Here is an 18,559-nt window from a genome sequence, read left to right on the forward strand (position 1 = left end):
TTAACTACATTTTCTTGAGTCTCTGGGTCGTGTCTGGATTGAGTCTGGGTTGATTCCATTTTGGTGTGGGGTGTCTACGTCTGGATTGACTTTGGATTGGTTACATCTTCTTGTCACTCAAATAAAGACCTATTTAAAAACTAGGTCCAGATTGGTCGAGCCAATTCCGAGGGGACATAAACCCAACCACTTGTGGCAATTCGGGTCATACTTTTGGACCCGGACCTGCCCCCTGGTTCCAAATTTTGGACCTAGACCCACTAAATTTCAGGTTGGGTCCAATGATCCAATGGGTCAGCCCGACCCATTTGCACCCTAGCCACAAGCAAAGCTTCCATTCTGCTCAGTAGGATTTTCCAATGGCAATGGTTCCCACTCTGACAATGTCGTATAGAGAACTGTCAAGGCCGTCCCATTGTACTGGCCTTTCACAAGTCATCCAACAATCTAAACCAATCACCCGTGCTGCTGATAATGTGATAATGAAGCTCCTGCTGGTAATATGATAATGAAGCTCCTCACGGTCCATTTATTTGTTACATCTGAAATTCAGGTCCAGGCCCAGATCCATGGGTGAGTCAATATCCAATCCCGGACCACTCATTTGCTGGACCTGAAAATTTAACATTGAAAGAGAAAAAGGGAAGAATCTTGCCTCAGCGGAGCCAGTTTCAGGCTATGAATTGACAGCTCCAACAAGGAGTTCCGTTGCATTTACACAGTAGCTTGATGACCTTACAAGGTGTGGTGCCGGGCAGATGTGGGGCCCAAATGATATATGCACGTCAACATGTCCATATGATGCGTGGGATCATTTAGCCCCCCTGCACCAAAACACAGCCAAATGCAGACAAACTACACGTCCCCCACTCAAATATACCGTAGGTGTCCGCACTTGTTCCCTGTGCCGTGGCCCACCTATGTTTCATATCTGGCTAAACTGTGTACATCTAGGGTAACTTGAGACCTGCATCTGATAGATGGCGTGGATACATCATGTGAGCCTCACTTCTGTCCGGTACTGCCATAGCTTATGGTGGTACTGTGTGGACCTGACATTGTTGCCTTTTCCCCCATTCAAAAAAGATGGCCTGCACTACAACCTCACCGAGGACAAGTGAAAGGCAGCACCAGGTTAAGGATTCAAACTTTACCATAAAAGATGCTTCAGCTATCACCGTTGGATAGAGATGATGACAGAGTAACAGAATGAAGATAGACTATTTAACAATCACCTATTTGGCTAAGAAGAGCATCATCAATGTACCCTTTTCGATGATATGATTCAATCATGGGCAGGGTGGGTAATGGTGATTAGTTAATGTGGAACTTCTTCCAACAACATGCTATCCATTAGTGATGATGGAAATTAGCAAAACATCCAGCACATTAGGGAAAAACAAATATGCCTAGGATAATAAAGGGGGAAAGAAAGAAAAAACAAAGTCCCATTTTTGCAAGTAGAGTCTGGGTTCTTCATCCCTTATAGGCGTAAAGGACAGGAGCCAATGCTGGACCATTGGTTAGGGAGGGTCGAGTTGTCCCTTGCCTGGCCTTGCTAGACAAAATGTCATTGTTTGTCTAGTCAGAATCGCCGTCTCCTCCTACTACAGCATTCATCGCTGTCGTTAAGAGTTCCTGAGCTTCAGCAAGAGCAGACTCCTTTGCATCAGCCGCATATAGAATCTTTCGAATCGCATCAGCCACCTGCACAAGAAATTGAACAGGTGACAAGGTTTAAAATGTAATGACTTTCATTATCAACTGCAGCTCTATACATTTTTTTCATTGATAACCTCCACCGAGTATAATGCCAGTAGCCGTGGGCAAAATTTTCCCAACAATTAGTTTCTCAACATGCTAAAACTGACTTGTGAAAGGACATCTAAAAGGTTCTAAATTCAATTAAAGGGCATTTGGGGAATTTAAAAAATATAGCCATTTGCAACTTCTCGTCACATTCCCAAGACATCTCAAAAAAAGTGAAGATGCTACTCCTGTTATCCAGCATTTTCTTCCCTGGTTGCAATAGTACCCTCCCACTCTGCTCTTTGTAATTACATATTAAAAAGGTAACTAAATGCAAATATGCACGTGAAAAGATGCATGAATATTATATATTTAGATTTACTTAGATTATGTTACTTGCAATTTAACACACTGATATTAAATGTTATAGCTGGCTGATAAAACAAAGAAATCATTGATTTGGTTGCTAACTTGATCTCATCATAATCTAAGCTTTATCCAAATTAAATGGGGTCTACTACGTGAATCCTGTTCTGCTATACCTTCAGTTATACCATAGGTTAACAAGTCTTTTCTTAATACCTCCATCCACATCCTTTTGGGCCCCCCTGACATTATCAAAATATCTCTGATATTATCCATATCTCCAGCTCACCAATATTGATAACACTGGAAATATTAAAAATTCCAGGTATCGATGATGTATCTCTAAGAATGGCCAATGTATTGCTAATATTTTCGACTGTGTAACCAGGTTTTTTCACTGTATGGCTGGTATGCACACTTCCAACAACAGAATCAGCTCCCTCCTGGTGAACGGTATCCGGATCAACGATAGAGACAGGATCGCTGATGAAACGGTGAGCTATTTTTACAGCTCCTCACTAGTGAAAATTGGCACAGACCAAAACTCGACGAGCTCCATTTCGAAGGTTTATCGACAGCTGAGGTCGATCTTCTCGAAGCCCCTATCTCAGCTGAAGAGATCAAACAGGCCCTCGACAGTATGGCTGGTGAGAAGGCCCTTGGGCCAGATGGTTTTCCCATCCTCTTCTTTCAACAGTTTTGGGAGGTGGTCCAAGGCGATGTGCTGGAATTTCTGGCCGAGTTCCACGATAGAGGCAGGATCTCCAAAAGTTTCGGTGCCTCGTTCATTGCCCTTATCCCAAAAGTTCCGGGAGCTGCTTCCTTGAAATAATTCACGCCGATCAGCCTTTTGGGAAGCCCCTACAAAATCCTAGCCAAAGTCCTCGCGTCCCGCTTAAGCAAAGCAATTGGGAAGATCATCTCTAGAAATGAATGCGCTTTTATTGCCGGCAGACAGATAGTGGACACAGCTCTCATCGCGAATGAATGTCTGGATTCTTCCTCATCTTCCGGGAAGAAGACTGTCATCTATAAGTTAGACATTGAAAAGGCACACGACCACGTTGATTGGGGTTTTTTGCTATATTTGATGAAGCGGATGGGTTTTGGGTTGAAGTGGAGAGGTTGGATAAAGGAATGCATCAGTTCTGCCTCGTTCTCCATCCTTCTCAACGGCTCTTCAAAAGGTTTCTTCAAGAGCTCGAGGGGCCTCAGGCAAGGTGATCCCCTCTCCCCTTTCTTTTTTTTTTAAGTAACGAAGGAAATGTATTAGAAGAGGAAAAAGATACAAAGGGAACTGCTGAGATAGCAGCCAAAAGAAATTAGGAGCCTAAGAAAACAAGATTATAATCTTTCAGACCCATTACATTCGAAACCCACTCAAAGACCAACTTTTTGGCGAAGGAGCCTACTGATTTGGCCGAAGCCTTAGAGTCCTTGAAAACTCTCTCGTTCCTTTCCGTCCAAACTGCCCACCAGATTGCAATGATCACCAATCTCCAAATTAGTGATGGAAGCCCTATCCAGAATGTTGCACAAAGGCCAAGCGGAAGAAGTCTTAAGTGGGATTAAAATCAAAGGCCTAAATACCCCAATATCGTTAATCCAATATGCAGACGACTCCTTGTTATTTTCGGAAGCCACTGTTGATAAGGTAGAAAATCTCTGCACTGCTATCCGATGCTTCGAGGTGGTTTCAGGGCTAAAAGTTAATCTCTTGAAGTCCAAAATGTACGGTACCAATCTGGACAGCATCGAGCTTGAGGCCCTGGCGGGTATCCTTGGGTGCTCCGCGGCTTCTTTTCCCTGCTCTTTCGTCAGTCTCCCCCTCTGCATCGGCAGCCGCCCATAAGAATGTGGGAGAAAGTTACATCTAGGTTCGAGAAGCTTCTTGCCAGATGGAAGAGTCGATACCTATCTTTAGGCGGTCACCTCACCCTGATTAAAGCCTCCCTTTCCAACCTCCCTATTTATTTTATGTCGCTGTTCAAATGCCCCAGTGCAGTGTTGGTTTCTCTTGAAAAGCTTAGGCGTGATTTCCTTTGGCATGGAAACGATATCATGAAGAAATTTCACCAGTTGAGATGGAAGGATGTGTGCAGGCGCACAGCAGAGGGAGGGGCAGGAATTAGGGATCTCAAGGCTATGAATCAGGCTCTGCTAGGTAAATGGATCTGGAGATTGGGGGCTGAAAACGGTAGCTTTTGGAACTCTATTATCAAGCATAAATACGGGAAAGCGAGCAGGGGCTAGTGGACCAAAGAGTCCTCCTCTTACAGGGCGTCAGCAATCCGGAAGGACATTCTAAAAACGAAAAGGGAGGTGCTCAGTGGCATCGGTTTCGAGATTGGTAATGGGGCCAATATCCGATTTTGGGAAGACAACTGGGTGGGGGACAGCCTTCTAAAAGACAGATTCCCGCAGATCTTCACCCTTGCCCCAGACAAATCTGTCTCCGTGGCAGACTGTTATGAGATAACTGACAGCAACACAGTGTGGAACATTGTCTGAAGGCGAAATTTACAAGAGAAGGAAATATCGGAATTCGCCAACCTGCTGGAGTGCATCTCTGTCTTTTCCCCTGATCAATCGGCTTATCGGAATTCGCCAACCTGCTAGAGTGCATCTCTGTCTTTTCCCCTGATCAATTGGCTTCCGACAGCCTGATTTGGAAGCTCTGTAAGTCTGGCTGCTTCTCTGTTTCCTCTCTGTACATCTACATTACCTCCATCAGGCACCTAAATCAGTCCAGCTGTGAGGCCTTTTTATGGAAATATCCCCCCCAACAAGGATTGTGGTTTTTGGTTGGCTTGCTGGGAAAAGAAAGATCTTGACCATCGATAACCTGCAGAAAAACAGGGATGATTATACCCAACATTTGCTTGTGCTGCATGCGTAAGGAGGAAACAGTAGATCATTTGCTGGCTAATTGCTCCTTTATTTCATCATATGGGCTGATTTCCTCTGTCACTTTAACATCAGTTGCTGCTTCCCTGAGAGGGTGGATCTCTTCTTGCAAGCGTGGCACGGAGTGCATATTGGCAAAGAGATAACGAAGATTTGGAGGATGGCCGTCCTTGTAATTTGGTGGTTTGTCTGGGAAGAACGTAACAACAGGTGTTTCAGGGACATCGTTCACCCCGTAGATTATGTGTCCTCAAAGGCTAAGAGATCCCTGATAGAATGGGCCATGCAGGTTGAAGCCCTGAAGAATAGTGATCTGTTGTTTCTAGGAGTTTGAGCTGATCTGCTATCTCAGCGGATCTCTCTGTTTCTGTTTTTTCCAGTTTTTCTGTTTTTCTGTTTTTTTCCTGTTTTTCAGTTCTCTTTTCTTTATAATATAATCATCTTTCAAAAAAAATTATAGGTGTCACTTGTATCACCAATGTATCAATATTGTCAATAATTGTTTATTGTGTGAATTTTAGATGTCGCTTATATCTCCATTATATTGGTGATATTTCAATAATATCACCAATGTATCAATATCGCCAAAAATCTCTTTATTTAAAAATTTAAATAAAAAAAAAAATCATTTCAATTTTTTTATACATGGGCGATATCAAGACAATATTCTTTCATTTCCTTTCCAGTTGTTGACAATTTCTCAGCAAAATATCGTGTATCGTCGATATTCCAAAATATTGATGGATGTTTGGATGGAAGGTCGGATGGATAGATGGGATTTTGATGGGATGGTTGGACTGATTTCTTACGCAACACACGCTTCTAGGCCCCCATTAAATGGAAGCTTATCATCCATGCATTCTTTTTGCAATTTTTTGGTGCCTAAATATTCAAATATGTATATTTTAGCATCTCCTGAAGTTTCACTGAAAAATTCCACCGCTTTTCCCATGTTCCCCGCATTTCTGATTATTGGCAATATCGATATTGTTTCCGTATCGCTGGCTACTAAAACTTGTAGCAATACCAATACTTCGAACACTACCCACTCCTAACTGGCACGGTTCATGGTCTCCGTTGTACATGACCAAACCATCAAAGTCTACTCTCCCCCATATGAATACATGTTGGTGCTACTCGTAAGTTGCCTCGAATGCATTCATTTCTAATTGTATCCATTTCAGTTGGAGTGGTACACAACAATCACATAAAACTCTAGAAGAACAATCCATTTCTTCCGCCCAGCTTGAATTCTATAGGCAACATCCTTCTCAATCTTTCCACTTCATGAATACTTGACTAAGGACCCAAGGCATCGAAAGTGGTCATTTTGGAAACTTCTTGGTCCACAATACTTGACCCCCCATTTTCACTCCTATTGTTACTATACTTCATGTCATCAATTACTGGCTGCTAACTCGTGTGAATCAAACATAAGGAATTCTAAATGAGCAAGCATAAGGATACCAACCCATGGCTCAGTGGTAGACCGAGTGTGTATCAACACTGAGGTCATGGCTTTGAATGCCATGTGGTGTGTGTTCGTGTGTGTTTGCATGTAAAAAAAAGGCGTAAGGATACCAATGCCAACACAGACAAAAGCATCACATTCAACTTTCTTTTTTCTTTTTTTTTTTTGGATAGGTAAGCTGGGCTCGCACCTGAGACCTCAATGTCCAAACAAGCCTTGTTTACCATTGAGCTTCAGGCTTGAATCCCCATTCAACATATTTATGAAAGTACACAGTCATACCGGAAGTTTTTCCAACTCGGGAGATTGGCAAAGGATTTCAATGTCACGTAATTTTGCAAAGTAGAACTCTCTTTCTTTCTCCAACTGATCCACTGAAAGCTTGAGGTCTTGAATCTGCATGCCAGGATCAGGACAAAATCATTATTTGACATAATTCCAACACCACTTTGAATCGAAGTACACTGGCAGATGACCTATCACTGTACTAAATAGAGTTTAAAAAAAGAAAAAATATAAAGCAAATATGTGTGTAAGCGTCCAGGGCATATTTCAAAAACCCGAAAACTCGACTTGACTAGAATTGACTTGATATTTAATAGTCAAAATAAGAGGTTTTTAGATTAATAATAGATGTTTAAAATAATATGAGTAGAAATCATCTTAATATGTAACAAGCATGGTGCACAGCAAACAGGTACCCCCGTGCACTCATTAGTCATGAGGGCAGGCATTCAAAACTCAGGCTCCCACTTTGCATCTTCTTCTTTTTTAAACACTTCACTCAGCTCAAGTCGACCAAGTTGGCGAGCCAACTCGACCAGTATTGGCGAGTTAGAATCAAGCCTCACTCATCATCTAGTTCCCAAGTGACTCGGCTAGAAATCCTGTCGACTCGGGCTGGTTTTGAGCCAAATTACCAAGTTTTTAAAATATACTCCAGAGATGCTGAACTCTCAAAAGCTAAAGAAAATTATGAAAATTGTGAAGCAACACTAGAGATATGGCATGAGAACTGATTGTAGATAAATAACAATAATAATAATAATAACAACAACAACAACATTAGGAATAATAATAATAATATATATAAATTCAATGCTTGACGGCCCTTTGGTTACAATGAAACCAGAATCCACATTCATCAAAGATATCGAGCACTCGGTATCACTTCTCAAATGGATAGAATATGAAATGGGGTAAAACTAAAAGTCTTCTCTTACCTATTATTACACAATTGCATGTCCCATCGGTTAAAGGAAACTCAGACACCTCTCACAGAGATCATAATCAATAGGTTGCTGATCACATTCCTAGTTCAACAATGGTCACTCCCATGACCAGTCTCAACAACATACACTAACGAGAAGTTACCCACTTTTGAGGCCAATGATAAGTTTTTATGGCAATGTTATCATGCTACTAAACTTGCATATAACTATTGATATAAACCTCAAGTTTGAACACTTACTGTGCATGATCCCACAACCAGGGAAAAACCTTCATATTGCAGCAAATCATTACTGATACTGAATTAGTTATTCTCTATCCGAAACATTTCAACTGTGGAACAAGATCCATACATAGGAGGAGCTTATAAGCAAAACATTATCTTAGAAAGTGAGAAGATCTAATGCCCGGTACCTGTTCAGTCAATGCCTGAATCTGCCCTCCAGAATTTGCCCCACCTGACACTGCAGATAGTTTTACTTGCTCAGGACCTACATACACGGTTTTTTCATAGTAAAATCAACAAACTAGCAGAGAATAACACCACAACCATATGTAACTTAATACTACAAGCTAACCAGAAATATGGATCCCTGTCCCATCTACGGAACTGTGGTTTGGTAAGTCGCTTGCTTGCAGTGATTTTGGACCTTTCTGCGAAACCTTTAGATTCCGCTTCTTTGCCCCCTTGCATCTACGCTCCACTGGGTTATAATTCCTATAAGCAATAAAGGATAGTTAGGGAATACCATTCATCTGCATTTCACCAAAAAGTTTTAGGGGTACCAGAGATACATGCAAATGTCTCTCTCTCAAAAAAAAAAAAAAGAGAGAGAGAGCAAAGAACAAGGAAAAGAGAAGTTGCATACTCATTCATAATGCCGCCATTTACAGAATCACAGTAGCGCTTTAGCCACTGCAGGAACTCCAGGTTGTCCAATGGCCGTGCTTTCACCAGCATTTTAACTTCAATATGCTATCAGAATGCCAGTTAAGAAAGAAATTAGCATCAAGACTTAACATAACTAATAAAGGTAGCAGCTATATGCATGAATATTGTTTTAGCACATGAGGGTACCCAGTGAATGATAGAGAACTCCAATATTCAGATGCCAAAGCATATATACTAAAAATACCAGCCTCTGAAAGAATCACCAGGAAATGATATCAAAATTAGGTATGGATGTCAATTCCCTATTTGACCAGACTCAATAGCAGGGGAATGTGCTTTCAATAAGAAACCAATGGGCTACTGGTGTTTTATAGTTAAATAATTTCTCATCAGGCAGGATTAACTGAAACATCTATAAGAGTTCGGGGACTTAGTGCCAGGGTGGAGCCTCTGGAGACAGGGAGTTGTTCTGGTTGTCTTTGAGATGTTTGAAGAGAGAAGAATTAAGCAGCATAAGGGGGCAGAGCTACAAGGCACTCAGCAATAAAATGACATCACCATAAACAACTAAATTCTTCAGTAAGTTTGTTACTAGTTCATGTCAAGCTATTAATTATTGATAGAAGAGGTCTTCACTCCAGCCTCCTTGCAAAACTTTGAAATTATTGTTAAATCCCTGCTAAAAACAAAATGAAGAGCACTTCCCTCTCCTTAATTCAATTTTATTTATATTTTCCCCACGGCCTTTCTAGTACAGAAGAATAAACTCCAGTGATAGTTCATCACTATTTTCAAAATGGTAGGACTCATCCACTCTGCATGCGGCAGAAATCCAGACCTTATCGTGAGACTAAAAGTAACCTGAAAATCGAACTGATCGAAGATCAGCTCAAGTGATGGTTATCAATGGATAGTTAACTGTAATGTCAATGAACAAATTTTGGTAGGTGAAATCTGATGTCTAAGACTTTCCCATCAGCAACTCTTTGCTTATGCACCATCCACAACAGGCTCCCAATTTTGGAAGTGGATTCTCATAATGTAAGTCACATGGACGGTAGGTCAATCACAAACATTCTTTAAGTGGTGGTAAAGTATCATCACATCGAACATGCATCAAATTGGATTCAACTCGGAAAAGGCTACCAACTTCCAAAACAGACCAAAATGCCTTGTAATCAACCATTAACCCCCTCAGCTGTTTGGCAAATTGAAATCATTTCTAGGGGGTATGTGATCAAAATTACAAAATATCAGGAGAAGCTCCACTCTTTCAAAAGAACTGACAAATATTGACTAGAAAGGGTAAAATGGAATCTTATAAACAATGATTTTTCGAGGACCAAGAAATTAGCTAAAGTTTTGAGTTTTTACAGTTCAGATTGTTTTATGTTCAGGGCATGAAATTAGCTAAACTGTAACAAGTTTTCACCTTTTTAGAGAGGTAGAAAGTTTGGGATCAGAGAGGAGATTGCAGAGAAGATTATAAGAACAAGTGAGTAAGATCAGGGCTATTCATTGGTGGGGCCCACAAGGAACATTTCCTATATCAAAAGTCAAGCGGTTCCACTCAAATGTTGGGACTCACATAATCAGAAAGAAGCACATGAAGAATGACAAATGGTCAATATTCAATGTAACCATGAGGTCCACCTAATAAGTAGACCAACCTATTTTTTGTCAAGGCATATTAGAGTCAAGGTGGTCCTCAGCTCTAAAAGCTCAAACTGATAGAGCGTGGCGAATCAATCCCTTTATCTCATAGACCAAGTTAGGCCCTCAACCGAACCCTCCATGATTTGCATATATACATTACATTGACAAAAGGAAACAGTTTCCTCCCTTGATTTGCATTTCCCTTTGCTACGGCCCACTAGAGTTTTGGATCGGGCTGAAAATTGGTCCTATAGAGTTTCGAGGGGTGCCGCATCACATGCACCGTTTAGATTATGTGCCCATGACACGTGTGCAAAGGTGCGCACGGGTGCCCACATAAGAGGTGCACAAGTGAGCATTCCCCTCTCTCTCTCTCTCTCTCTCTCTCTCTCTCCACATATATATATATATACACACACACACACACATGTACATGCACACACACACATATATGTCCATATACATATACATATACAAATATATATATATATATATATATATATGCATATGTATATATATACATATATATATATAGACAGACACACACACACATATATCTGTGAAGGGCCATTGTGCAAATATAGATGACAACTCTATTCCTATATTTCTTATTCAGTGCTTTTAGTGTCTATGCAATTGCATCATGTAGCTCTTCAATCATCATCTATCTCAAGGTATTCAAAATCGGTTACGCAACAGCTGTAACAACTGTTACGTAACAGTACCGGTCATGACCATTACGTTTTACGGGGTCGAAACGGCTGTTATAGAAAAAATAGGTTGTAAAGGCCCTACAACGGTCCTTTAACAGTTTTTTCAAAAATTAAAAAATGGTTGTAACGGCCATTACAGCCCGTATCATAACGGTAACAGTGGTGGCCATTACGGCCACCATTACTGTTTTGGAACACCTTGATCTATCTAGATGTGACACGCTCCATATAACTCTTCCCATTTCTCCTACTTCTTTGTATTATGGGACTCAGTCACAACAAACAATCCCTCGATCGAATAGAGATGCAAAAACATCTTGAAGGTGAACATGGTTTTAAATAGAAATGTGGTGTGCAACTCACACGGACACCGAAACAAGTACGAATTCGCCCAACTTATTTTGTTTCAGTCTGTTCTACTCAGTTTTGGTCCCATTTCAGCCTGGTGACTGGTTTCCTGCCCACCAAAACCGAGACAGCCCAGCCAAGTTGACTCCATTTCAGGCGATATCTAGAACTATGAATGTGATCATGAGCAGGCACTGATATCTAACAGATGGGATCCGACTGTTAACTATCGCCGAATTAATTAGCAAAAAAACGACCCTACCTCTTGAACAAACAATTGACCATAACCATATAGTTCTGACAAGACACTACTAATCAGCACTTTGGAAAATAAAATAGAAGTCTCTAAGTTCCATAGACAAACTGCAAAATTTTACCAGTTTGTAATACAAAATAGGGAGCTAAAGATATTGAAATGCAGATCATGTTGCACGCCCAACTATTCAAGTCGTTCATAATGGGACAATGTCAAGAACAAATTTTTATGCCCTTTTCCCTTTTGAATGGAAAATGGCCAATGATATAATCTCCCAAAAAACAAATCCCAATAATAAAATTGTATGCAGAAATGCTTCTAAAACTTTTGGTGCTTTTAAAATCACTACAAGTCTATAAGTTTCTGCATGCCTCCATTATAATTTTTTTCCGAAGGGTACATGCCTCAATATTTAGTTAACATTGTACTGGGAAATGACCAGAGCAATGTATTCCATCTTGCTGCGGATACACAGCATGAAGCAACTAGAATCAAAAGAGGAAAAAACTAAATTCAACATTGAATATCTACCTGATTTTTCACCCAAAAAAGTAAAGGAACTCACACATAGAAATCGACTTGTGGAGGAGATAAAGGACTGTGGAATGATTGTTCATAGTCCACTAATTTAGAACTAATTTTAACTATGCAAATATCAACTATTAGTGGGTGAAGCTCTTTCCAGTATGCTTCTAAAAGGCCAGGCAGTAGGCATTTTAAATGGCATCAAAATAGAAAGCATGGGCAGCTCGGTCTCCCATGTGCAATTTGCAGACGACATCCTCATTTTTTTAGAGGCCTCCTCTGATAAGATGAACAACCTACGCACAACAATCCACTGTTTCGAGGTGGTATCTGGCCTGCGGGTTAACATGGGCAAATCTAAGATCTATGGGGTTAATTTGGAAGAAGGCGAAGTCCTCTCCTATGCGAGACGCTTTGGTTGCAGCACAGACTCATTTCCGACCTCCTACGTCGGCCTCCCGCTCTGCATTGGTGCTCCCCCTAAATCGGCCTGGAACAGAGTCATTAGTAGGTTCGAGATTTTTCTGGCCAAATGGCAATGTCGCTTTCTATCCCTCGAAGGTCACCTTACTCTCATCAAATTCGCCCTTTCCAATCTCCCCATATACTTTATGTCTTTATTCAGATGCCCTTCTTCTGTGTTGGCTTCGATTGACAAGTTGCGTCATGATTTTTTGTGGCATGGTAAAGAGGACAAAAAAAGAATGCACTTGCTAGGATGGAAGCATGTTTACAGGCATCATCAGAGTGATGGTGGAGCAGGCATTAGAGATCTCAAGTGCATAAACAAGGCCCTCCTTCGAAAGTGGATATGGAGGCTGGGTTCGGAAGACAGCAGTTTATGGAACTCTCTCATCAAGAGCAAGTATGGCCGCTCGCCTGGGGGGTGGTGGACTAATCCCTCGTCAGCCTACAAAGCCTCCAACATCTGGAAAGTAATTCTTCGCATTCAAAATGAGGTTGTTAAAGGCGTCGGGTTCGAGTCAAGGCAAAGGAGACGGGATCAGATTCTGGAAGGACCAATGGGTAGGAGAAAGGCCCCTTAAAGATGTTTTCCCTTCCATCTATCGGATAGCCTCCTACAAAGACATCAACGTTGCCGATAGTTACTCATGTATGGGAGGGAAGAGGGAGTGGAACATCCAGTGCAGAAGAAATTTGGAAGATTGGGAGATCCCTATCCTGGTCAATCTGCTTGACTGTATTTATAAATCCAACCCCAGCCCCGACGTGGATGACAGAACAATCTGGAAAATGGAGAAGTCCTCTTCCTTCTCAGTCAGCTCCTTCTACAAGATGATTCTTCCTCATCCTTAGCTTCCTAAAGTAGCCCATCCTTCTGCTCTTGTTTGGTCCTACTCTGCACCCCCTAAGATTGTGGCGTTTGCTTGGTTGGTTGTCAATAAGAAGATTCTCACCATCAACAATCTGGAGAAAAGAGGGATGATTCTTCCCAACGTTTGTCTATGTTGTATGAAGAACGCGGAGTCGATAGATCATTTACTAATCCATTGTCCCTTCATCTCCCAAATATGGGTGGATTTCGCTAGAAGGTTTCAAATCAATTGGTGCATTTCTAGCTCTGTGAATCTCCTTCTTCAAGCTTGGCATGGCTTCAGATTTGGGAAGAAGAAGACTCAGATTTGGAGGATGGTCCTTCTCGCTATATAGTGGTCGGTTTGAGTCGAGAGAAATGAAAGATGTTTTAGAAACTCTTCCTCCTCGGCGGAGTCCGTTTCTTTCAAAGTTTCGAACATGGTGGTTGAGTGGGCCACATATGCAGATTCCTTCAGGGAAGAAGTCTTCTCCTTTTTGTTGCTTAAAGGCTCACGCTATCTCAACGTAGCCCTTTTGTTGCTTTTGGTTTTGTTTTGTTTTCTCCTTTTTCCTGCTATGTTTTCTTTTATAGTTTAATGAAATGCGTATCCTTTCAAAAAAAAAAAACTATTATTTGACAGTGTTGAGATTATCGGTTGGGTAAAGGGTAGAAGCAGAATACATTATCCACACCCCGTTGCCAGTGTCAGTGCTCTGTGGAAAAATAATTATGGACTTGAGACTTGGATTGCCTAAGACTCGGCATGGATATGATTCCAGCATTTACATTTTGCTAGACCAGTTCTCCAATATGGCATTGTAATCCTTGCAAGAAGAATTCAAATGGCATGTATAATGCAAATCACTTCTTTAAGGAAGTGGTCAGTTTGCACAAGACACCAAAGGCAATCATTTTCAACCAAGATGTGAAGTTCACCCACAGACGAATTGATAGACCGAAGTTGTGAATCAATGAATTGGCATCGTCTTCATTGTCAGGTTGGCCACCATAACAACACATGGGTCTTGTTCTGCCTCGGGTTGAATTTGCTTACAATAGTACCAAACGGTACAATAAGCTGGTCTCTTCTAAGATCATCAGTGGTGTTAAACCTAAGAAACTAATCAATTTGGTATCATTACCTATTACTACTAAACCGAGCCAAGATGCCGAAAGCTTTTTTGAAGTGGAAAATAGCTCTTAGCAATGAGAGTTACAACTGGCTAGTGTGGTTGGCTTTCAAATGGCAGATTGGCCAAAGTGTTGTGACTAGCTTTCAAATGGTAGAATGGTCAATAGTGTTACGAGTAGCTGCTCACCAAACATCAACCTTCCTCTTTTTCCTAGGATCAGGCAGAGGTTCGCAGCAACACCATTCATATGCCAACACGGACCCAACAATTTATTTTAAAAAAAAAAAACTATTACATGCTTTCCCCATAGGCCAAGCAAGCAAAGTAGGGTCATGGAGGGGCACTTGGCAGACAAACAACTAAAGCACAAAGCACCCAACACATGAAAGGTCATGCACGTAGCAGCACAAAATACCACTTACATGCTAAAAACTCAGGCCCAACACAGCACTTTAGCCTAATTATTGTGAATTATTTATTGACTAAATACGGAAAGAGTAATCTAAACATCATAAAATCATTAACAATCTTACTGTTAAAAGTCTTAAACTTCATGCAAACCATCTAATCTTAAACCATAAATCACAAATCAAGCTATTTGATTGCTCTTGGTTGTATGATGTTTTGGGGTTTGGAAGGTTGGGATGTAAAACCCTACTTCTTCTCTCAGTTGGAAAGGGAAATTAGTGTAAAAAAATAAAAAGCATAGCAGCAATGATATCCACCTCAGTTCATAGCAGTTCTGTCCCTAACCACATAAGCAGTCATCCATTCATGTGGAACACTAGAAGATTGTCTGGAACCCTGGGAGATAGCCCTGGGCCAAATAACCTGCGAATCTTTAGCCTACACGATGTGCCCATATCTAGTACCCTAGGCAAAGTTCCTTGACTGCACCACACAGAGCACATCTGCATGTATTCACATAAATGTAAAGCACCTAATTCACTCATATTTTCATCATTTCATGTGCTCAACTTGAAGGATACCTAGTTGCTTCGCCTCTTCTATTTCCCAGATTGACCGACAACTCTTAAGTAGAAGCCAAGTTTTGATGTTTCATTTTCAATACTGTGAAAAACATGGGGCTTGAATCCAAGAAATGCCATTTGTGCAGTTGCACATTGCAGCATCAACTGAGTTTTAGAAAATGAGGCCACATTTTGCACATGTTCACAGAAAATTCTAAGCAGGGAAACTACACCATGTTGCATCAAAAATTTTAACTCTATTTAAGTGAAGTGGATAAAAATTAACTGCATAAATGAGACTTCCAATCAACTAGCTTAACAAGAAATCATGAAGCTATTTCCAAAAAGAGAAAAAGAAATCATGGAGCTGTCATTATCATTCCTGATGACATATGAAAAGAGCGAGCGAGAGAGAGAGAGAGAGAGAGAGAGAGAGAGAGAGAGGAATTTCAAGGTGTCAGTCCATAGACCAGCATAGACTACATAGAGAAACATGAATAACAAGCATATGTGGTGATGATTTTCTTCAATTGTGAAATCAAATACCTTGTCAATTTTCAACTTGGTGAATACTTCTTGCAGAATTTTGTAATTCTGAATCATGTCGTATTCTGTCTTTGCATCAAAATTCACCTGAAAGTAACCCAACATTACGCACAGATCCACTGGATATGCTTCAAGATGGTGAACAAAGACAGCATCACCACGGATTCATACCTTGTGCATGGGAACAACTCCTGGATGGGTCATATCCATCATTTGACACTGAACGGCACCAGATGCAGCCTGTTCACAAGTTTTCTAGTAAAATGAGATATGATTGAAAAAAGAAATTGTTGATGTTTCAAAAAAAAAAAAAAAAGAACAAGAAAGTTGATGGAACTTTTCAAAAGCCAGTATCCTCAAGATTAGAGTCTAATATTCACACCAAAAAAATCAAAACAAAGAACGTAAAAGACATGGTCAAAATAAGTTATGATCATTTGTCTTCGTCATTACCATCATTGTTGTTGTTGTCATTGTCATAGTCACTACATTGTTACCAGGTGTCAATTTTATGAATCATGCTTCTCCAACCATTCCTATCAAAGTGCCCATCCTCAAGAGGTGAATGAGGCTCCATATCACTTCCTACAACCTCAATCCAAGTCCTTTTTAGGTCTTTCCCCATCCCCCTTTCAGGCCCTTCATCCCTAACCAAAGTTCACCTACTTGTCTGCCCGTCTCCAGTTTTTGTAGCATATAATGAAACCATTTCAATCTGCCTTCCATTTTTGCTCCTATCGGGGCTTCCTCCTAGGTCAGAATAATTTGCATTTTTTTTTTTAAGTAACCCCTATTTTCACCATTCAAATCCTTTTTTCTGTCATGACTTCCAAGACTCTCCAAAACCCAGATACCCTAACAGAATTCCGACATGCTTGATCTTTCCATAGACATATTCATCATAAAAGAATGATGCAATTTTATGCACTGAACAAAGACATCCTAGCCGTTGACATCATAGCCTTAGCCCAGCTATTTGGCATCAGCTTTATGAATGCATCAATACCCTATTGCAAATGCATTTCCCTGGTTTTGTAGAAACTCTTTAAGAAAATTTTGATACCCAGTAAAAAAGATCAAAAGAAGCAAATAAGGCAATTTTGGTACCCATCTAATGAAGTTAATGGAAGCAAACAAATGTTATCAGACATTGTAAAGAACATGCATGATGTCAATAAAGAAAGAACAAGTATCCCTCTTCATATGGAAGGCATTATACCATCCTTCATCAAATTAGCAGTTCCGACCAGCATTCGTTACAGATGAGGCCTATCTTTCCATGATCCAAATTCTTCACCTGGAAGGCCACACAACGTATGGGAAATGGGACAAAAGTCTCCAGTTCCACTATGAAGTACGAACAATAGCAGCCATCCAATAAGTGGACTTTCCATTACATGTATCCGATGGCTACATTTTCTTTGTGAGACTCCATTTGAAGACCTATTACAAGTGGCTAAGATTACGCAAATTGGGATTCCTTTGAGAATCACCCATCCACAGTGGGGCCCACCCAATTAATGATCCAGGATGCTAAAAGATGGGGCCTTCTACAGCATGCTGAAATAAATGAAATGCTTGCAATTCAAGCCAAACATTGTATGTTCCCCTCTTCACATTTCTAAAATAGACAAACAATCCTCCCAACTCAACAGAACAAAATGAAATAAGTAGATATTTTCCATAAGACCCAATTTGCGAAAAGGTGCAAATAAAGGTTTATACACCAATCAGGCAGGCACACCATCCAAATAAATGGGCAGCTGACAGTCTGACTCGACGTAGAGGTTTGGTCCCGCACACCCAATTTTGCGAAAAGGTGCATACAGGCGTTTGTAGGCGATCCAAAAATTCCAAGAACAAGAACAAAAATCTATAAATTCCTAAAATCTCAAATTTGCGAGCATATCTCACAATCTACCTACCGAGGGACACCCAATTCATTCCAATTTGCTTCAATACAGACATCAAAGAAAGAAATGGAATAATGAAACCCTAGAATCGACAGGATAACAACGAAACCTTAAAAACAAGACCATAATACCTCCTCGATTCTGGTGAGATTGAGTTGAAGGGTGGCATTGATCCATGAGAGAATCTCGTTCCTCCCAACAAAATATGCACCGTCCATCATCCCTATATTCGCCGCCCCTGACGCCATTGCCGCCGAGTTTCAAGGGCTTTTTGCATGCAAAATCAAAAACCAAAAGCTACCAAGAAAATCCAAAAAAAAAAAAAAAAAGGAAAAATGGAGAATGACGGGAATAAGTAGAAATGAGAATGAAAGATTCAAGAAGAAAAAGGGAGGAAATGCCGAAATTTTCAAGAAACTGAGACGAAAATAAGGAAAATGGTTGGGGTCGAAAGAGAGGTAGGGAGATTTGCAGAGAGATGGGGAGAAGAAGAGGGAGAAAAACAGAAAAGGGGGAAATAAATACACCGGGAGAATGCAACTTCGAAAATTATAAAATGAGTCAG

General features: G+C 40.7%; 1 protein-coding gene across 2 annotated transcripts; it reads right to left on the reverse strand.

The window, feature by feature from the left end:
- Positions 1-1,253: 1,253 nt before the first annotated feature.
- LOC131231672 (microtubule-associated protein RP/EB family member 1B-like) lies at positions 1,254-18,559 on the reverse strand. Of its 2 annotated transcripts, none has more exons than XM_058227966.1 (8): positions 18,126-18,559; positions 16,253-16,321; positions 16,082-16,168; positions 8,593-8,699; positions 8,302-8,441; positions 8,138-8,187; positions 6,776-6,889; positions 1,254-1,707 (listed from the first exon to the last, which is right to left on the reverse strand). In XM_058227966.1, exons 1-8 carry the CDS (start codon positions 18,240-18,242, stop codon positions 1,582-1,584), a joined length of 810 nt encoding a protein of 269 aa, XP_058083949.1. In that variant the 5' UTR covers positions 18,243-18,559; the 3' UTR covers positions 1,254-1,581. The 2 variants fall into 2 exon arrangements, with proteins under 2 accessions (XP_058083949.1, XP_058083943.1); XM_058227960.1 differs by having other exon boundaries at positions 8,138-8,214; positions 18,126-18,552.

The sequence above is a fragment of the Magnolia sinica genome, chromosome 2 (assembly GCF_029962835.1).
Source record: "Magnolia sinica isolate HGM2019 chromosome 2, MsV1, whole genome shotgun sequence".
Lineage (NCBI taxonomy): Eukaryota > Viridiplantae > Streptophyta > Magnoliopsida > Magnoliales > Magnoliaceae > Magnolia > Magnolia sinica.